Source organism: Schistocerca cancellata, chromosome 5, assembly GCF_023864275.1.
Source record: "Schistocerca cancellata isolate TAMUIC-IGC-003103 chromosome 5, iqSchCanc2.1, whole genome shotgun sequence".
Lineage (NCBI taxonomy): Eukaryota > Metazoa > Arthropoda > Insecta > Orthoptera > Acrididae > Schistocerca > Schistocerca cancellata.
In genome coordinates, this window is record NC_064630.1 from 2,350,461 (window position 1) to 2,373,618 (window position 23,158).

General features: G+C 41.5%; 1 protein-coding gene across 2 annotated transcripts in view; it reads left to right on the top strand.

Moving 5' to 3' along the window:
• The window catches only part of LOC126188041 (uncharacterized), a 160,275-nt gene that overhangs the window by 106,937 nt on the left and 30,180 nt on the right, over positions 1-23,158 (top strand). For both annotated transcript variants that reach the window (XM_049929469.1, XM_049929468.1), the window contains exons 5-7: positions 10,361-10,476; positions 15,102-15,270; positions 20,762-20,844. In XM_049929469.1, the coding sequence (XP_049785426.1) occupies positions 10,361-10,476; positions 15,102-15,270; positions 20,762-20,844 (368 nt within the window). The remainder of the gene's footprint in view (positions 1-10,360; positions 10,477-15,101; positions 15,271-20,761; positions 20,845-23,158) is intronic.

A 23,158-nucleotide genomic window follows, 5' to 3' on the forward strand; every position in this document is an offset into this window, starting at 1 on the left:
TTTATAGTGGGATAATTCCTAAGCAAGTTCCTGCTGAAAGCAGTACTTATTATGAAGCAAGTAAGCCAAAAAAACTATTTTTTTTTAATTTCCAAATATTTTCTTTATTAACTTTTCAGAAAAATATTTACCTCACAGTTACTAATAAAAAAATATCTCATGACTTTACATAAAACAAGCAATTATGCAAAAAGAATGCAAAATTACTGGAAATGTTGAAAATATTTACGCCAACGTATGTGGCTCTCAAATAAACATCAGATACATAATCTACACTCCTGGAAATTGAAATAAGAACACCGTGAATTCATTGTCCCAGGAAGGGGAAACTTTATTGACACATTCCTGGGGTCAGATACATCACATGATCACACTGACAGAACCACAGGCACATAGACACAGGCAACAGAGCATGCACAATGTCGGCACTAGTACAGTGTATATCCACCTTTCGCAGCAATGCAGGCTGCTATTCTCCCATGGAGACGATCGTAGAGATGCTGGATGTAGTCCTGTGGAACGGCTTGCCATGCCATTTCCACCTGGCGCCTCAGTTGGACCAGCGTTCGTGCTGGACGTGCAGACCGCGTGAGACGACGCTTCATCCAGTCCCAAACATGCTCAATGGGGGACAGATCCGGAGATCTTGCTGGCCAGGGTAGTTGACTTATACCTTCTAGAGCACGTTGGGTGGCACGGGATACATGCGGACGTGCATTGTCCTGTTGGAACAGCAAGTTCCCTTGCCGGTCTAGGAATGGTAGAACGATGGGTTCGATGATGGTTTGGATGTACCGTGCACTATTCAGTGTCCCCTCGACGATCACCAGTGGTGTACGGCCAGTGTAGGAGATCGCTCCCCACACCATGATGCCGGGTGTTGGCCCTGTGTGGCTCGGTCGTATGCAGTCCTGATTGTGGCGCTCACCTGCACGGCGCCAAACACGCATACGACCATCATTGGCACCAAGGCAGAAGCGACTCTCATCGCTGAAGACGACACGTCTCCATTCGTCCCTCCATTCACGCCTGTCGCGACACCACTGGAGGCGGGCTGCACGATGTTGGGGCGTGAGCGGAAGACGGCCTAACGGTGTGCGGGACTGTAGCCCAGCTTCATGGAGACGGTTGCGAATGGTCCTCGCTGATACCCCAGGAGCAACAGTGTCCCTAATTTGCTGGGAAGTGGCGGTGCGGTCCCCTACGGCACTGCGTAGGATCCTACGGTCTTGGCGTGCATCCGTGCGTCGCTGCGGTCCGGTCCCAGGTCGACGGGCACGTGCACCTTCCGCCGACCACTGGCGACAACATCGATGTACTGTGGAGACCTCACGCCCCACGTGTTGAGCAATTCGGCGGTACGTCCACCCGGCCTCCCACATGCCCACTATACGCCCTCGCTCAAAGTCCGTCAACTGCACATACGGTTCACGTCCACGCTGTCGCGGCATGCTACCAGTGTTAAAGACTGCGATGGAGCTCCGTATGCCACGGCAAACTGGCTGACACTGACGGTGGCGGTGCACAAACGCTGCGCAGCTAGCGCCATTCGACGGCCAACACCGCGGTTCCCGGTGTGTCCGCTGTGCCGTGCGTGTGATCATTGCTTGTACAGCCCTCTCGCAGTGTCCGGAGCAAGTATGGTGGGTCTGACACACCGGTGTCAATGTGTTCTTTTTTCCATTTCCAGGAGTGTATTTACTTACTTCTATTAGGCAGTTTCCTTATCTCTTACCACAAACATCTTCCAACATCATTTCTACATGTTCTGAAAATGGCTTAGCAATCACATATTAAGGAGTAACATTATATTATTTTTTCAGTATACCTTTTTACATTACTTTCACTCCACATTCATTCATGTTAGTGTTTAGTAATCATTTACCTCAAAAATATCTTTCTTTTACCAGTTCTCTTATTTTCTGATGGCAGTTACTCTCTATGTACACTTTATATACATTATTTACTACAATCGGGAAGAAGGAAAGAAAATAGCATAAAAATTCCAAACGATAGTGTTTGGTTGACAACATGAAACGAAAAGGAAATAATATTGCCAACAACTTGGGTTGCCTGGTGTTTGTCATACACCTGACAATGCTAAGAATGTGTGTCCCCTGAGGCCTATTAACGGCTTTTGTCCCCATCATCCTTCTGTATGTACTACTTCAAATCAATTATATTTTGCAATCCCAGAAGTTTTTGCGACTTGACATATTCTAATTTACGCGCATTGGCATGAGGCTTGGCCACAATTCTAAAGGGTCCCACATACTCATCTAGAAACTTATTGGTTTCTGCAGTAAGCTTTTTAGATTTTTCCTTGGTTTTCACCTTCACTAAATCACCTACTTGCAAACTTGTAGGACGCTCTCTCCCATCGTGTCTTCTTTTTCTTTCCAGAGCCATTTTTCTAATATTTGCCCGTGCCACCCTCTTTTTCTGCTCCATGGCCATCTTGGTAAGAGTGAGAAATTCAACTAAGTCAGATAATAAGTTATTTGATCTGATTCCACACATTAACTCTACAGGTGCAAAACCGGTTGCTTCATGTTTCAGGTGATTGATCAACTCTTCAAAATATTCTAAGTAGCTGGCCCAAGCTGAGTGCTTCTTGTGACAATACGTCCTACAGAGACGATTTAGTTCTTTCATTATTCTTTCACCATATTTCCCTGTGGAAAATAGGCTGAAATCTTTATATGTTCTATATTCCTTTTGTTTAAACATTCCTCAAACCTCTTGGGCACAAACTGTGGTCCATTATCTGACAACATGGCTTTCGGCACACCAGTATTTACAAAATAATCTTTCTCTTATACTAACAGTTACTTTGGATTTTGCCTTCTTTATAGGATAAAATCTAACATACTCCGTAAATCCATCTACCAATACAAAGACATGTTCACAACCCTCCCCTAAATAGAAAAAGGGCCAAAAAGGTCCACAACTACAAGATCTAGCCTGTTTTGAGGCTCTACAGAATACATTTGTCCCTGCACGATCCTATTATTTGCTCGCATCTTCTGACATCTGTCACAAGATTACAGCCATTTCTGTATCCTGTGCCACATGTTATCAAAAATTACTACCTCATTCAATCTCTTGAAATATTATTTTGTTCAAAGCTCTAGCGTCCAAAACGAGCCAAATCAAACCGTACTTTTCAGGCACCACAACCAGTGGATTGTTATACACACTAATTCCCCTTTCTATAATGTCCCACATAAGCATTTTCTGAATCATATATCTTACAGCTTCTTTATGTACTTCGGCAACAGCGAATGACTTTTGGAAGAATTGTGCATCCGCTTTTACAGTTAGATAACATCCGTAATCTCGAACTAGTCCTGGCTGGTCAAACACTTCCTGATGCCTGCTCAAAATTCGTTTCAGATCATCCTTTTGTGTGTTTATCAAATCCAATAATCCCTCTACTTTTTCATTAATTCTTATTCGGATGTTTTCTACCTCAGGAGGATCTACTTCCTTCCTTTCGCCATACTCATTATACCCCACAACATCCTCTTTTTTTTTTTTCTGCACTAACATATAGGCATGTCACTTTGCTCGTCGAATTCATATTGCCATTTACTAATAAAAGGAATAGCTATTATTCTTTCCTACACCACAATGACTGCTTCATTATATCCAAAATCCACTTTTCCTTTTTACTTTTGTAAGAAATCTGCTCCCACCAGCATTTCCGTGCCTAAGCCATTTATCATCAAAAAATTCTGGTCCAACTGTACATCACCAATACTGACAGGTAGCATAACTTCATGTTTAACTCCTTTCTTACTTCTCCCTGTGGCTACAAAAATATTTATGCCATTTACTGCCAATATAACCACATCCTTACTAGCAGGGAGAGCATTCACAAAACCCTGTGACAGTGCACATAAATCTGAACCACTACCAGTAAACAAGGAACCTTCTCATTAAAAATAGCAACTTCTTCTATTATAGGCTGTCCTGCAGTTTTCTCTCTGACTTCAGAATCAGGTTCGTGTAACAAATCTTGCACTACTTGACGTCTGTTGAATCCTACACCTTCTGTGTAAATTACGCACCTATTCACGGAGTCTTCTTCCTGTTTAACTGTGGCAGCTTTAATTAATCTGTCCACTATTGTCAAATCAAAACACTTCTCCAATCACTCTCCTTCTTTGATAGTAATATCGGATTCCAGAACCCTTCCTATCGTGTTGTCAGAATTATCAAAATAATCCCCTGCTTCCTCCACTTCTGTTCCTTCTTCATCACTATCAGACACTACTCCTTCTAATCTACATAAAACTTCCTCTGCCCTTCTATGTTCTGCCTCAGGTACCTCTAATACCATTTCACCTATTATAGTGCTAATTCCACAGTTCACTGTAAGCTCCTCATCTGCATTGCAGTGCTCACTCACACTAACATCCTTTTCTGAATTGGTATTTTCTAATAGCTGTTCCTCATCAATGTGGTTCCAGGAATCGCTGTTATGATCTTTTCTTGCGCAAAAATCTACTACACTTCCCTGAAAAACACGTATTGTGATGTTAAATCTTTATGTATATTGTTCTTATTCCTAGTATTGATACTGTGTACGAAGCAGTTAGTTGGAAAAAGAGATGTATTATTTACAACAAACTTCATTAAGGAATAAATATACTGAGAAGCTGTGGTTAATGTGCCCAATTCTTTGAATAGGTTTCGACATGATGTTTTTGGATTTACACTATTCATTACTCTTATTATATGCTTCTATGTATTGACTTGGCAGAAAATCCTAAGAAATTTTGGTCTTATGTCAAAGAGGTAGATGGATCAAAACAAAATGTCCACACACTCAGTGACCAAAATGGTTCTGAAATAGAGGATGACAGACTAAAGGCCGAAATACTAATGTCTTTTTCCAAAGCTGTTTCACAGAGGAAGACTGCACTGTAGTTCCTTCTCTAGATTGTCGCACAGATGATAAAATGGTAGATATAAAAATAGATGACGGAGGGATAGAAAAACAGTTAAAATTGCTGAAAAGAGGAAAGGTTGCTGGACCTGCTGGGATACCAGTTCGATTTTACATAGAGTACGCGAAGGAACTTGCCCCCCTTCTTGCAGCAGTGTACTGTAGGTCTCTAGAAGATCGTAGTGTTCCAAAGGATTGGAAAAGGGCACAGGTCATCCCCGTTTTCAAGAAGGGACATCGAACAGATGTGCAGAACTATAGACCTATATCTCTAATGTCGATCAGTTGTAGAATTGTGGAACACGTATTATGTTAGAGTATAATGACTTTTCTGGAGACTAGAAATCTTCTTTGTAGGAATCAGCATGGGTTTCGAAAAAGATGATCGTGTGGAACCCAGCTTGCGCTATTCGTCGACGAGACTCAGAGGGCCATAGACACGGGTTCCCAGGTAGATGCCGTGTTTCTTGACTTCCGCAAGGCGTTTGATACAGTTCCCGACTGTCGTTTAATGAGCAAAGCAAGAGCATATGGACTATCAGACCAATGGAGAGAAGTCTTCCGAAGTAAGAGTGATTTCAGGTGTGCCACAGGGGAGTGTCGTAGGACCGTTGCTATTCACAATATACATAAATGTCCTTGTGGATAACATTGGAAATCCACTGAGGCTTTTTGCAGGTGATGCTGTAGTATATCGAGAGGTTGTAACAATGGAAAATTGTACTGAAATGCAGGAGGATCTGCAACGAATTGTTGCCTGGTGCAGGGAATGGCAATTGAATCTCAATCTAGACAAGTGTAATGTGCTGCGAATACATAGAAAGAAAGATCCTTTATCATTTAGCTACAAAATAGCAGGTCAGGAACTGGAAGCAGTTAATTCCATAAATTATCTGAGGAGTGATTTAAAATGGAATGACCGTATAAATTTAATCGTCGGTAAAGCAGATGCCAGACTGAGATTCATTGGAAGAGTCCTAAGGAAATGCAATCGGAAAACAAAGTAAGTAGGTTACAGTACACTTGTTCGCCCACTGCTTGAATACTGGTCACCAGTGTGGGATCCGTACCAGATAGTGTTGATAGAAGAGATAGAGAAGATCCAACAGAGAGCAGCGCACTTCGTTACAGGATCATTTAGTAATCGCGAAAGCGTTACAGAGATGATTGGTAAACTCCAGTGGAAGAATCTGCAGGAGAGACACTCAGTAGCTCAATACGGGCTTTTGTTGAAGTTTCGAGAACATACCTTCACCGAGGAGTCAAGCAGTGTATTGCTCCCTCCTACGTATATCTCGCAAAGAGACCATGAGGATAAAATCAGAGAGATTAGAGCCCACACAGAAGCATACCGACAATCTTTCTTTCCACGAACAATACAAGACTGGAATAGAAGGGAGAACCGATAGAGGTATTTAAAGTACCCTCCGTCACACACCGTCAGGTGGCTTGCGGAGTATGGATGTAGATGTAGATCTTGTGCACGCATTGTGCTCTGTCCGTGGTGTATAAAGGTTTCCGTTGTTGCGGCTGGAATTCAGTTCCGGCGAGGCAATGCACGAGCATTAACTCACCTGAAGATTGCAGCCAGCTGGTCTGCCAAAATATTGTGTCTGGATGACCACATGATCTGGCTGCAAACCTATGAAGAATATCAACAGGCTGTTACTGTTGAAACTCCTGGATCACCTGTGGATGGAGAAGGAAATACCATGAGATTGAAGAGTACCTTTTCTCCTCTCGGGAAGACCATTCTTCCAAACAATGTTCAGTAGCATATTTTGCTGGCCTCTTAGCACATAAAGTGCATCCAGAAGTATGGTTTGAAATATAGGGAGGTACTTAGTTCTTGCAGTGACATCCAGGAGGGGAGAGAAGTGTTTCTTCTCCATAAAAATAATAATTATGGAAAGGACGGAGTGCTACTAGCCATAAAGTTGACACAATGACACACTGAGTTGCAGACAGACTGTTACACATTAGGCTTTCGGCAAAAGCCTTCGTTAGAAAACAAAAACACATGCATTCACACAAGCAAGTGCCGCCCCCCACACACACACACACACCATGCTGGCTGCTCAGGCCAGACTGAAACAGAAATGTGTTGAATGGTAGCAACAATCCATAGAGGAGCAGGGAAGTGGTAGAAATAGCAGGGTATGATTGAGGGAGGAGGAAACAGTGCTGCCTGGCAGAGGGTGAAGGCACTAGTTGGTGGCCAGACAAGACTACCTGGTGCAGTGTCAGGAGGCTGTGGGTAAGGGAGGGGGGGAAATAGAGAGTGTAACAGAAAGGAGCAGAGAAGGGGAAAAAATTGGTGGGTACATTGTCAGAGAGCAGTGCACAATGAGAGTGAGAAGATTTGTGTTTGGCCGTACCTTGTACCTTTGCCAAGGGGATGGGATTGGGAGTGGGATGAGGATGGACTAGGATGCTGTGGATCGTGTGGTGGTGACAGAACACCACTTTATAAAGGTGGACCTTGGACAGGATATCCCACATATCAGGGCAATATGATAGATAATTGAAGCCCTGACAAAAGATGTGCTTCAGTTGTTCCAGTCCAGGGTATTATTGGATGATAAAGTGGTGGCACTCAGTTGTAGCTGGCTCTTGGGGGGTGGCAGGAGAATTTGGTGCTTGCGGGGAATATGGCAGAGGAAATGTTTGTGGACTAGGTCTGGAGGGATAGCGCCTACCTGTGAAGGCACTTGTGTGACCTCCAGCATACCGGACAAGTGAGCTGCCGTCACTGCTGATATGCAGTCCCTTAGTGGCTAGGCTGTGTGGAAGGGTAGCTGTCAAAATGCAGGTACTGTTGGTAGTTGGTACGTTTAGTGTGGACAGTGGTGCAGATGCAGCTATCAGAGAGGAGGAGGTTAATGACCAGGACGGTGGCATGCTGGGTTGAGGAGGACCAAGTGAAGTGGATGAGAGAGAAGGTGTTGTGTTTGTGAAGGAATGAGGGTATCGTGCCTCGGCCCTGAGTCCAGATCGTGAAGATATCATACTGAACCACACACATCCTAGAACAACCTCTGCTCCCTCCACAAGATGCTGCTACTGTTTAATCCTGACTATATACTTCACATCTCTGAAATTGGGTCCCTTCCACTCCAGCACCTGGAAGAGCACTAGAAACACCACCTTTATAAGTTATTCAATTTGCTGAATTCCTACTGTCACCACTACCGGACCCCTATCTTATCCACAGTGTTCCTCCTCGTCAACCCGTCATAGCACCAAGACGCTATCTAGTTGACCTTTCAAACTTGCCACATCCCCCAAAGCTGCTTCCAACACTCCACTAAAATCAGAGCTGAAACACTCCCAGAACACTGTTATTAACTTTTGTACCAAAATCATTAGCTCCCCACAGACGTTTCAGTGCTATCTAAAGACATCACGTTTAGCCCTAACCAAATTTATTAATGACCTACTCTCCTTCTCCTGATGGAGATGACTGCCTGCCTGCATCTCAATGTGTCATCTTTACAGTGGGTAGTAGTCTATCCTCTCGATAATTGTATATTCCAACATGGATTTTCCATTGTTTTATTTTCCACAAAAATTACGTAACTGGCAATTTTTGTGTTTCTTCGGCTGGACTCAGAGCTCAAACTGGTGAGTTCAGCAATGTTTTTGAAATGTCTGAACAGGTATATGAATTCTAGTCTGTAAAGTTTATTTACAAGACAAAATAAAGTTTAAGGTTCTTAACTACTTGAAAAATTTCACTAGCTGAGTTACAAGGTATGTGGAGAGCACAGACCCTTTATTTTAAACCATTTTGCTGAATGCAAACTGTATTATAGCTACAGAACAATGTTCAAACATTAGTTTACCAAAAGCCTCTCAAAACTTAAAGGGACTAAAAAATACGTAGTTTATTTATATTGTGTTGAAATACCAAAAGGTCAGTTCTCTACTCTTTTCTATTTCATTGTCTTTTTCCTGCATCACTCTAATCCATTTGCCTGAAAGGAAGTAATAAATGAAATCTGAACAAATCAGTAGGTTTTGTTACAGTAGTAGATGTGCTTACAGCATAATGAAGATGTTCTCTCTTGTGTGTGTGTGTGTGTGTGTGTGTGTGTGTGTGTGTGTGTGTGTGATATATATATATATATATATATATATATATATATATATATATATATATAAAAAGAAAGATGATGAGACTTACCCAACAAAAGCGCTGGCAGGTCGTAACCTCTTAGTTCATCCCTATGAAATCCCCAAACCACCTTCCCTACCCTCTGGCTCCTACCCCTGTAACCGCCCCCGGTGTAAAACCTGTCCCATGCACCCTCCCACCACCACCTATTCCAGTCCTGTAACCCGGAAGGTGTACACGATCAAAGGCAGAGCCACGTGTGAAAGCACCCACGTGATTTACCAACTGACCTGCCTACACTGTGAAGCGTTCTATGTGGGAATGACCAGCAACAAACTGTCCATTCGCATGAATGGACACAGGCAGACAGTGTTTGTTGGTAATGAGGATCACCCTGTGGCTAAACATGCCTTGGTGCACAGCCAGCACATCTTGGCACAGTGTTACACCGTCCGGGTTATCTGGATACTTCCCACTAACACCAACCTGTCAGAACTCCGGAGATGGGAACTTGCCCTTCAGCATATCCTCTCTTCTCGCTATCCGCCAGGCCTCAATCTCCGCTAATTCCTAATTTCAATCTGCCGCCGCTCATACCTCACCTGTCTTTCAACATCATCTTTGCCTCTATACTTCCGTCCCGACTGACATCTCTGCTCAAACTCTTTGCCTTTACAAATGTCTGCTTGTGTCTTGTATGTATGGATGGATATGTGTGTGTGTGCGAGTGTATACCTGTCCTTTTTTCCCCCTAAGGTAAGTCTTTCCGCTCCCGGGATTGGAATGACTCCTTACCCTCTCCCTTAAAACCCATATCCTTTCGTCTTTCCCTCTCCTTCCCTCTTTCCTGATGAGGCAACAGTTTGTTGCGAAAGCTTGAGTTCTGTGTGTATGTTTGTGTTTATTTGTGTGTCTGTCGACCTGCCAGCGCTTTTGTTGGGTAAGTCTCATCATCTTTCTTTTTAAATATATTTTTCCCACGTGGAATGTTTCCCTCTATTATATATATATATATATATATATATATATATATATATATATATATATATATATATATAATTATAAATTTCCTGATGAGGCAACAGTTTGTTGCGAAAGCTTGGATTTTGTGTGTATGTTTGTGTTCGTTTGTGTGTCTGTCGACCTGCCAGCACTTTCATTTGGTAAGTCACATCATCTTTGTTTTTAGGTATATATATATATATATATATATATATATATATATATATAGATTAAATCGCCATGAAAAATTACATTTCTAATAATTGGTGCAATTTATTCTTTTTCAGATCAGATACAGGCTTTGTACGAGTCTCGTGAGGAATTTCACAGATCTCAAGTTAAAGAGAAAAGCCAGCGAAGGATAAATGTGGACGACACTATCCTGGTGACCATCGTTAATAATGTAAGGCAATTGATTTAAATAGCCAGGCACCTGTTTTTTCTAATTTTGCTCATTTTAATTACATGAATGAACTCTTTTTCATTAAAACTGAGAATTGTGTCTAACAAGGGAATGGTCCAATCTAATATGTCAAAACCTATCCTGAGAAATTTTCACACAGGAGGAATACACTGAAAGAAACGCACTGTCAAACTGTTAGCTGTGAAAGTGCATGGTAAGTATAAAATTAAATCACTCAGCAGGCATGAGATCTGGAGAACAAGCAGACACAGCTGTGACAAGAGGTGTAGCACCACAGAGTGCAAAGTCCAAAGTGAAAACACACACACACGAATTTTAAGCACTTACACCATACCACAAAGTCTCAAGTTAATACCCCCCTCCCCCCATTGTTCATATTGATGACCGCTAAACTGTTGCAGTTGTAATTGTGAAACAAGTTACTGGCAGAGAAAACTAAGACGTAGCACAGTTCTTACGATAATTTTTGAATAAGTTTATTTTACTAACAATAAACAGTTCCTTGTTTATTTCCTGTAGTCGTCAAACATGCGAATGTGTACTGGATGATGCAAACAATGGAAAATTAATGCATTCCGGCACTTCACAGTAATTACTAGGTTATTTAGACAATGTTGGAACAGAGTAAGAAATGGTTGTGGCTATTGTCCTGCATAAAGTGTTGCTTACGAGGCATACCTTGTCAGATTCATAAAACGTGATGATGCAGAACGACAGTGCACAAATGGCTTAAATTTAGCTATACTGTTACATCAATAAACCTATATTATATTGCCCAGTCATTTTCTGAAAAATTCTTAACACTGTTGATAAACTTCTTTATTGAGGGTCTGAGTCACACCGTTAGTCCAGAATGGAAACCTAATTATGTTGATAGCCTTTTGGTTATCCTCCTAATTACAGAGGTGTCCTTTGTCCAGGCCAAGAGTCCAGCAAAAGCAACGAATTATTTGCTGCAACTGATAAGAAGATATTTCAGATGTGGTATTGAAAATTATTCTCTCCTATTTTTCCAGATTTTGCTACATTGATTACAAGATATCTGCAACTAAACAGTCCTTTTATTAATTTTTGGCCATAATTTGCCTTAGAGGTTACTGAAGGTGGATGTAAAGCTGCGGAAACTGTAATCCAGTGATACTTATCACTGTAATTATATAACAATACATTATATTGTTAGTGGCGTTATTGTATATGAATGTGTCATGGCATCCATCAACAACACAAGCGACTCTTGTCATATTTTATTTATTTATTTATTTTTCCCCCCCTTGAAATTATAAGGTTGTATACACAGTGTTTTAGGGGATAGCAAGTACTTACGAATTCGTCTACAGTACTACCTATTAATGACATCTCCTTTAGACACTTACGTGAAGTAAGCTTCATTATTTTGCAACTTCCTTTCCTGTGTAATTTTCTGAATCTGCTTAACCAATTCGAAGAAGCCTAGAAGTCAGAAATGCTCATCTCACTTGCAATTCAGAGGCCCAGTTGCATAGAACTCCCTCGTTTGAATAATTTGTCTTCCACACTTTTGCAGGTTTTGTCTTGGGGCATATTTCGTACTGCATGTAAGTATTTTTTTTACATTTATACAATTCCAGTACAAAAGAAACCAGCTTTGCAGACAGTGTAATTTTAAGTGTTTTCTCCCTCCTTCATTTAACAAAATAATTTACAGCCTTTTCTTTTTCACTGAGAGCTATTACCATGTCTCCCTTGGGTTAGGAAGTACTTTACTTTTGCTGGACTTCGTAACAATCATTGTTCTAACCACAGTTCACAGAATCGTCAGTTACTTCCTCATTCTTGTAATGTTTCCATAACTTTTAATGAAATTTTGACATCATTCAAATGAATGTTCAAGAAATTAACTAATATACAGGATGTTACAAAAAGGTACGGCCAAACTTTCAGGAAACATTCCTCACACACAAATAAAGAAAAGATGTTATGTGGACATGTGTCCGGAAACGCTCAATTTCCATGTTAGAGCTCATTTTAGTTTTGTCACTATGTACTGTACTTCCTCGATTCACCACCAGTTGGCCCAATCGAAGGAAAGTAGTGTTGACTTCGGTGCTTGTGTTGACATGCGACTCATTGCTCTACAGTACTAGCATCAAGCACATCAGTATGTAGCATCAACAGGTTAGTGTTCATCACGAACGTGGTTTTGCAGTCAGTGCAATGTTTACAAATGCGGAGTTGGCAGATGCCCGTTGGATGTATGGATTAGGACCTACCAATAGCTGTGGCGCGGTATGTTTGTATTGAGACAGATTTCCAGAGCGAAGGTGTCCCGACAGGAAGACCTTAGTGCAATTGATCGGCGTCTTAGGGAGCACGGAACATTCCAGCCTATGACTCGCGACTGGGGAAGACCTAGAATGACGAGGACACCTGCAATGGACGAATGGCAATTCTTTGTGCAGTTGACGATAACCCTAATGTCAGCGTCAGAGAAGTTGCTGCTGTACAAGGTAACGTTGACCACGTCACTGTATGGAGAGTGCTACGGGAGAACCAGTTGTTTCCGTACCATGTACAGCATGTGCAGGCATTATCAGCAGCTGATTGGCCTCCACGGGTACATTTCTGCGAATGGTTCATCCAACAAAGTGTCAATCCTCAATTCAGTGCAAATGTTCTCTTTACAGGTGAGGCTTCATTCCAACGTGATCAAATTGTAAGTTTTCACAATCAACATGTGTGGGCTGACGAGAATCCGCACGCAATTGTGCAATCACGTCATCAACACAGATTTTCTGTGAACGTTTGGGCAGGCATTGTTGGTGATGTCTTGATTGGGTCCCATGTTCTTCCACCTAAGCTCAATGGAGCACGTTATCATGATTTCATATGGGTACTGTACCTTTGCTGCTATAACATGTGCCTTTACAAGTACAATACAACATGTGGTTCGTGCACGATGGAGCTCCTGCACATTTCAGTCGAAGTGTTCGTGCACTTCTCAACAACAGATACGGTGACCGATGGATTGGTAGAGGCGGACCAATTCCATGGCCTCCACGCTCTCCTGACCTCAACCCTCTTGACTTTCATTTATGGGGGCATTTGAAAGCTCTTGTCTACGCAACCCCGGTACCAAATGTAGAGACTCTTTGTGCTCATATTGTGGACGGCTATGATACAATACGCCATTCTCCAGGGCTGCATCAGCGCATCAGGGATTCCATGCGACGGAGGGTGGATGCATGTATCCTCGTTAACGGAGGACATTTTGAACATTTCCTGTAACAAAGTGTTTGAAGTCACGCTGGTACGTTCTGTTGCTGTGTGTTTCTGTTCCATGATTAATGTGATTTGAAGAGAAGTAATAAAATGAGCTCTAACATGGAAAGTAAGCGTTTCCGGACACATGTCCACATAACATATTTTCTTTCTTTGTGTGTGAGGAATGTTTCCTGAAAGTTTGGCCGTACCTTTTTGTAACACCCTGTATAAAACACTTTTAGTCCTTTGAGAGAAGTAGATGATTTAGATTGCATAATACATTCTTCTTATTTTATCTTTGTGAGGATGAAAATGTTAATTGGGTACTCTGGAACTTCCACACAGACAAATGCTGTTATCAAGCATATACTAAGAAAACACAAAATTAATTCAGTCTTACCTCTTAGCGTACTGCGAAGGCAACTGATAATTATCATGGATATTAAATGTGCTGCAAATTCAAGCAAATAGTAACTGTGTCAGTGAAACTATCACTGGAAACTGAAATTCACTGAAGAAATTAAGAATGCATTGTGCCTCGTCATTTGTGTACTGATGTACCGTCAATCAAGGATGTGTGTTTGACACAATGCATATGCACTGTCTGCTACAGTTCTGGTAGGCGTGTTTCCAGTCACCTGGCAAGCTACGAATTTAACAATTTTCAACAAACTTGTAGTGTGTCTTAGCAGCTAAAACTCTGACATTGTGTTTTTTAGGTGTATTTGTTCCATATGAAAATATTTCAGAGCAGATCTCAAAATGTTGGGTTGGACTATTCCCTTGGAAGTATAAGGGTAGATTGTTGATAAAATTATAATATGGTATCCAAATATAAGTGTTGATTTTTACCAGTCTTTTCCCACTCAGTGTTGAAAATGTGACATAAATATTAGTACAAAGTCAATAATTTATATTTTTTTGTGAAACTAATAAGACGCTAACTTAGAGATGAAGCAGCAAACATAAATTTGTAGTGTTTATGTAAGAAAATTAAGATTTTGAATCCCTTGGCTGTTTATTCCCAAACAGATTATCATAATTGTTCACACTGCGCTCTCTGTTGTCTGTTGCCAGTTGAACATCATGGCCAAAAAGCGACTTTCAAACTGGATAAACGTTCCCTAGTAACCAGTGCTGATAAGCAAATTAGAGTTAATGTTAAGTGTTGTTCAGATTAGTTTTTCATTTAGTAATTCATTTAAGCTCACCAGACGATTAACTTCCTTTATAAAATCTATAGTATTTTGGAACTTAATATGTGCTGCATAACTATTTTATTTGTTGTGTTTGTAATGAAATTTAAATTAATTTAATCCCTCTGTGGGACCTATTTATTTACATATATATTTATTTACATACAGTACTACCGAAATTCCTGTAATGAAGACTGTAGTCATCAGAGAAGTCTACTAAGTGATTGGAGGACTGATGAGGAAGAGAGGGAAATCCAACAAGACCAGTTGTATAGGTGCTGCGACCATCACCGTGGATATTTAAAAGAAGTTTCTGCAGTGAGACAGAAGTATAGAAGTAAGTGCTTCCACCCACTCCTCCTCCATCACCACCCACATCAGTTCTCCCTTTTGTTACTGTTAAAATAATTACAAATATCTGTTTAGATGGTTCAAGAATTATTAGGAGGATGGATTGCTACTCACTGTAAAGTTTACACATCGAGTTGCAGACACAGACAACGAAAAGACTGTTACACACTTAGCTTTTGGCCAAAGCCTTCGTCAGAAAAGAAAGGAAAATGTATACACATATTGACACAAGCAGGTACACTTCACTCACACATGACTGCTACCTCCAGCCCCTCTAACCAGATTGCAACTGTTGCCTCGAACGAAAGCAGCAATTGGGAGTGGGGCAGAGAAGGGGCAGAGAGAGCTGGGTACAGTTTGAGGGTGAGATGAGTGCTGTCGAGTGGAGTGAGCTGAGCTGGGCCTATAAGGTGTCGGCACAAGGCTCCTCGGTGTGGCATTGGGAGGCTATGAGGGAGAGGGAGCAGAAAAGGTGAGGAGCGGAGAGGGATAGTTGTGTGTGTTTGTAGAGAGCAACACACAGTGAGGGTAAGAGGATGCGAATTAGGAGGTGGTGATAGGACAGAGGGAGCAGAAACTGGTGGGGGGTGGTGGTGGTGTGGGACCGTATGTTACCATAGGTTGAGGCCAGGATGATTTCGGTACCAAAGAATGTGTTGCAAGGATAACATCCATCTGCACAGTTCAGAACAGTTCATTGTGGAGGGAAGGATCCATATGACAAACATGAAGCAGGCATTGAAAACGAGCATGTTATGTTCAGCTGCATGTTGTGCCACAGGGTGGTCTACTTTGCTCTTGGCCAGTGTTTGGCAGTGTCCATTCATCCTTGTGGACAACTAGTTGGTAATCATACCAATATAAAAAGCTCTGCAATGACTGCAGCAGAGCTGGGACATGACATGGCTGCTGTCACAGGTGGCCCAGCCTCTGAGAAGGTAGGATAAGCCTTTGACAGGACTGGAATACGAAGTGCTGGGTGGGTGGATTGGGCAGGTTTTGCACCTGCCTCTTCCACAGGGGTATGATCCTTGTGGCAAGGGGTTGGGGTTGGGAGTGGCAAAGAGATGGACTAGGATGTTTTGGAGCTTTAGTGGACGATGGAACATCACCTTGAGGGGTGTAAATGATCTTGGATAGGATTTCCCTCATATCAGGGCATGATGGTAGACAATAAAAGCACTGATGAAGGATGTGGTTCAGTTTTTCCAGTCTGGGGTGGTATTGGGTGACGAAGGGGCACTCCTTTGTTGCTGATTCTTGTCAGTGATGGGAGGATTGGGGGTGTGTGGGGATGTTGTTTTTGTTGTTGTGGTTGTTGTTGCTGTTGTTGTTGTTGTGGTCTTCAGTCCTGAGACTGGTTTGGTGCAGCTCTCCATGCTACTCTATCCTGTGCAAGCTTCATCATCTCCCAGTACCTACTGCAACCTACATCCTTCTGAATCTGCTTAGTGTATTCATCTCTTGGTCTCCCTCTACGATTTTTACCCTCCACGCTGCCCTCCAATACTAAATTGGTGATCCCTTGATGCCTCAACACATGTCCTACCAACCGATCCCTTCTTCTGGTCAAGTTGTGCCACAAACGTCCCTTCTCCCCAATCCTATTCAATACTTCCTAATTAGTTATGTGATCTACCCATCTAATCTTCAGCATTCTTCTGTAGCACCACATTTCAAAAGCTTCTATTCTCTTCTTGTCCAAACTATTTATCATCCATGTTTCACTTCCATACATGGCTACACTCCATACAAATACTTTCAGAAATGACTTAAATCTATACTCGATGTTAACAAATTTCTCTTCTTCAGAAACATTTTCCTTGCCATTGCCAGTCTACATTTTATATCCTCTCTACTTCAACCATCATCAGTTATTTTGCTCCCCAAATAGCAAAATTCCTTTACTACTTTAAGTGTCTAATTTCCTAATCTAATTCCCTCAGCATCGCCTGACTTAATTCGACTACATTCCATTATCCTCGTTTTGCTTTTGTTGATGTTCATCTTATACCCTCCTTTCAAGACACTATCCATCCATTCAACTGCTCTTCCAAGTCCTTTGCTGTCTCTGACAGAATTGACAGAATTACAATTTCATCGTTGAACCTCAAAGTTTTTATTTCTTCTCCATGGATTTTAATACCTACTCCGAATTTTTCTTTTGTTTCCTTTACTGCTTGCTCAATATACAGATTGAATAACATCGGGGACAGGCTACAACCCTGTCTCACTCCCTTCCCAACTGCTGCTTCCCTTTCATGTCCCTCGACTCTTATAACTGCCATCTGGTTTCTGTACAAATTGTAAATAGTCTTTCGCTCCCTGTATTTTACCATTGCCATCTTTAGAATTTGAAAGAGAGTATTCCAGTCAACATTGTCAAAAGCTTTCTCTAAGTCTATAAATGCTAGAAACGTAGGTTTGCCTTTCCTTAATCTATTTTCTAAGATAAGTCGTAGGGTCAGTACTGCCTCACGTGTTCCAACATTTCTACGGAATCCAAACTGATCTTCCCCGAGGTCGGCTTCTACCAGTTTTTGCATTCGTCTGTAAAGAATTCGCGTTAGTAATTTGCAGCAGTAACTTATTAAACTGATAGTTCAGTAACTTTCACATTTGTCAATACCTGCTTTATTTGGGATTGGAATTATTATATTCTTCTTGAAGTCTGAGGGTATTTCGCCTGTTTCATACATCTTGCTCACCAGATGGTAGAGTTTCGTCAGGACTGGCTCTCCGAAGGCTGTCAGTAGTTCTAATGGAATGTTGTCTACTCCCGGGGCCTTGTTTCGATTCAGGTTTTTGAGTGCTCTGTCAAACTCTTCACACAGTATTGTATCTCCCATTGCATCTTCATCTACATCCTCTTCCATTTCCATAATATTGTCCTCAAGTACATCGCCCTTGTATAGACCCTCTATATACTCCTTCCACCTTCCTGCTTTCCCTTCTTTGCTTAGAACTGGGTTTCCATCTGAGATTTTGATATTCATACAAGTGGTTCTCTTTTCTCTGAAGGTCTCTTTAATTTTCCTGTAGGCTGTATCTATCTTAACCCTAGTGAGATAACCCTCTACATCCTTACATTTGTCCTCTAGCCATACCTGCTTAGTCATTTTGCACTTCCTGTCGATCTCATTTTTGAGACGTTTGTATTCCTTTTTGCCTGCTTCATTTACTGCATTTTTGTATTTTCTCCTTTCATCAGTTAAATTCAGTATTTCTTCTGTCACCCAAGGATTTCTACTAGCCCTCGTCTTTTTACCTACTTGATCCTCTTCTGCCTTCACTACTTCATCTCTCAGAGCTACCCAGTCTTCTTCTACTGTATTTCTTTCCCCCATTCCTGTCAATTGTTCCATTATGCTCTCCCTGAAAGTCTGTACAACCTCTGGTTCTTTCAGTTTATCCAGGTCCAATCTGCTTAAATTCCCACCTTTTTGCAGTTTCTTCAGTTTTAATCCACAGTTCATAACCAATAGATTGTGGTCAGAGTCCACATCTGCCCCTGGAAATGTCTTACAATTTAAAACCTGGTTCCTAAATCTGTCTTACCATTATATAATCTATCTGATACCTTTTAGTATCTCCAGGGTTCTTCCATGTATACAACCTTCTTTTATGATTCTTGAACCAAGTGTTAGCTATGATTAAGCTGTGCTCTGTGCTAAATTCTACCAGGCGGCTTCCTCTTTCATTTCTTGCCTCCAATCCATATTCACCTACTACATTTCCTTCTCTACCTTTTCCTACTGCCGAATTCCAGTCACCCATGACTATTAAATTTTCGTCTCCCTTCACAGTCTGATAATTTCTTTTATTTCATTATACATTTCTTCAATTTCTTAGTCATCTGCAGAGCTAGTTGGCATATAAACTTATACTACTGTAGTAGGCGTGGGCTTCGTGTCTATCTTGGCCACAATAATGCATTCACTATGCTGTTTGTAGTAGCTTACTCGCACTCCTATTTTTTAATTCATTATTAAACCTACTCCTGCATTACCCCTATTTGATTTTGTGTTTATAACCCTGTAGTGTGGGGATATGGTATGGTAAATCTGTTTGCAGATTAGGTCTAGGGGAATGTGCCTGTCTGTGAATGCCTTTGTGAGAGCTTGAGCAGACTGGGCAAGGGAGTTCTTGTCACTGCAGATACACCATCTCTGGGTGTCCAGGCTGTACGTAAGGGATTTTTTTTAGTGTGGAGCAGTGGCAGATATCGGAAACTCAGGTGCTGTTTGTGATTGATGGGTTTAATGTGGACAGAGTTGTGCATGGAGACATCAAAGAGGTGGTGAGTGCCCACGAAGGTAGCACGCTGGGTTGAAGAAGACCAGGAGAAGGGAATGGGGAGAAGGTGTTGAGGTTGTGAAGGAATGAGGATAGGATGTCTGGTCCCTGAGACTGGTTAGTGAACCTGAACCAGACTAGGATTTTGGTGTTCTGGGATGCTACGAAGGTTTCCGTTTGATGACCCATAAACAGGTTGGCATAGTTGCAGTTATTGCACAGCTTTTTGTATTGACAGGACTACCAACCAACTGTCCACCAGTATGAATGGCCACAACCAAACATGGCCAAGAGTGAAGTGTGGACCACCCTGTGGCAAGGCTTGTAACGGAATATAACATGCTTTATTTCAATGGCTGCTTCACAATCCTGACCATCTGGATCCTTCCCTTTACCACCAACTTTCCAGAACTGAACAGTTGGGATTTATCCTTGCAGTTCGTTCTCCGCTGCCAGTCTCATTTACAGCTCATTCTCCGCTCCCAATCTCATTTCAGCCTCAACATATGATAACTTACTGTCCTTACACCCTCCATCCAACAGTTTCTGCCCCATCTGTCTTACAACCTCCTACCAATTTATGCCGCTTTGCCTTCACTGTGCCCGTTCTCTGCCAACGCACCCACTAGTCTTTTCCCCTCTCTGCTCCTCTGCTTTTCTGCTCCCCGTTACTCATCTGCCACAGCCTCGCAGTACTGTGTCAGGTAGACTTGTCCTGATACCTTATAGCCACAGGTCCCTCGTCTGACAGTGCACCTCTCCCTCCAACTGTACCCAGCTCTCTCTTCCCCTTTCCTGCACCACTCTAGATTGCTGCTTTCGTTCAACACAACACTTACTGTCTGGCTGGAGTGGCTGGAGATAGTGGTCATGTGTGTATGTGATGTACCTGCTTGTGAGAATGTGTGCTTTTTCCTTTCTTTTCTGAAGAAGGGTTTGGCCAAAGCTAAATGTTACAGTCTTTTCATTGTGCCTATGTGTAACTCACCATGTCATCTTTATGGTGAGCAGCAATCTATCTTTTTCATAATTGTTGATTTTCTGACCTGGACTTTCCATTGTAATTATCACTGAATACTGCAGGTGGTTGTTGCTGAATGAGAGACAATATGCTTAATAGAGTTAAGTGTAGTCCCATGATATAAACCAACTGAAATTTGATTGTGGTTTTTTATTTTTAGTGAAACCATCTAAATTACGAGAACCAGTAAACTGTTATGAAGAGCTGTATGTACAGAAAAAGTGGTTTGAAGATAGTGTAAATGTAAGTATGTTTCATGTACTGATATATAAAGTTTTCTGTGTTTCAGAAACGTGCTGTGCTAAATGTAAATTATGCATTTCCATAATTTCTTTTATGCCCGTAACAAGTTTTACCACAAGATTTCATATGTTTTGTGATTGTATATAGAACAAGAACACATGGTTGTTAATCAATAATCATAAAACATATTTGGGTCCAGAAGCAATATTAAAGCACATTTCGTAGAGTGCAAAGTGATAAATTTATATATAGTTTAAAGAGTTTCCCAGAGAAAAATATTTGTATTAGTTACATACAATTGTTACCAGTGTTTCATCCCGTCCATTAAGTCTCCTCTGACCAGGGGTTCTGGATGACTTTTCTGTAACTCTCCCCGTTTCCCAAACCTTGCCAGTCCTTTTCCTACAACCCCCCTTCTTCCCCTTCAACCCTTCTGCTAGGAGGAGAAATCACTGGCTCTGAAAGCTTGCACATTTCTTTAAATTTTGCGTGTGTTTTCTCCTGCTGTTGCTTAATGAGTGAATTATTTATCTACCCAGTATATAAAGTGTTATAATTGGTACAATAAGGTTATATCACATTGATGATAGTAGAAATATTTAATACTTGGTGTAATCATAAACCTCAAACATGAGTAGACAAAGGCTGAACTTGCTTATATCATCACTGTTCCATAATATCCCTTATTGAAAAGCAATAGATTAAAGGAAGAAGGGAAAAAGTAATTTTATTTGAGACACCCATATTCTGAAAGCCACACAGGCAGGGTGTGGAACCTGATACAGGATTGTAAGTGATAAAGACAAAGCAGCACAGTGTAAGAAGGAAGAGAGAAAAGAACAGAGTAAGATTATTACCCAGTATCAGGAGCTGATCAGTGATGTTGAAAAATGTGTGTTCAACCTAGTATTAGAGAATGCAGTAAGATCAATAACAACAAACCCAGGAGGCAATATTTATAATAGGCTTCTTCAAATTTTAGCGTATGCAGATGATGTGGAAATAAGTTCCAGAAGTACAGAGGCACTTACAACAGCTTTGAAAGAGTTTGAAGCCACTGCCAAGAACCTTGGTCTAAAAATTAGTGAGACAAAATCTAAGTACATGGTAACTGAGAGAGTTAGAAGAAACACAGATGAGCTCCAGTTGAAAGGGTACAGCTTCGGAAGAGTATACTGTTTTATATATCTTGGCTCAGTAATATCAGAAAACAAAGTGGAGGCAGATATCACAAATTGAATTAAGGCTGCCAACAGATCATATAGACCACTCTACTCCATGCTCAAAAGTAAGAACCTAAGTAGGAAATTAAAGCTGACACTTTATAAAACAATGATCAAACCAGTTCTTATGTATGACAGTGAGGCATGGGTACTGACAGAGGCTTTGGAGAAGAAGCTGTGCTGAGGAAGATTTTTGGTCCTGTAAAAGGAGAAGTATGGAGACTTGGGACTAATGAAGAAATAAGGTCTCTGTACAAAGAACCTGATTTGGTAATCTCATTCAAAATGGGAAGGCTAAGATGGTTAGGACATGTCCAGCAGATGACAGAAGAAAGGCTCCTGAAGAAGCTGATTGATGGGACATCCTGGTGGTAGAAAAAGGAGAGGATGACCACGTGTGAGATGGCTGGAAGATGTGGAAGCCAGCCTGAGAGCAGCGGGAGTGAGAAGGTGGCGCAGGCGTGCTGAAGACCAAGACTGGAAGTCTGTGATTGAGGAGGCCGTGCCTTGAAGTAAGTAAGAAAGATAGAAAGATCACTGATGTTACAGAAGAAATTCTTTCCACGGAAAATAATCCAATTAAAATAACTAATGCACACACTACTTCAATAGATAGCACTATTTGTTACAATATCTCGGCATATATAAATTCACGTACCTCAGGGCTGACAAGTGATTGTAGTTTTACAGTGCAGTACTGTATTTAAACCAGAGATGTATGCTGGTAAGTTAATACTTTTGCCAGAATATTACCATTGAGAGACAAAATTTGAAACTGTAGTTCGCCTCATAGTTACCAGAGTGCAGCCCCACAGTTGTATGGGTAAGCCTCTTGAATGCATGGTTAACCACTGCCTCATCTGGCTGCTCAAATTCCGAGGTCACCTGAGCTGCTCCCAGAGCGGTTTCAGGCACTACCGTTCCACGCTTGTCAGCTTAATCTACTGAAGACGGCGATACAGGAGTCCTCCTTATGCCGAAACCATTTGGTTTCTGTGTTTTTTGACCTCAAAAAAGGATACGATACTACTTGGAGGTACAAAGTCCTTCACCAACTATGTGGATGCCTGCCCCCCTTCTTATCCAAACCT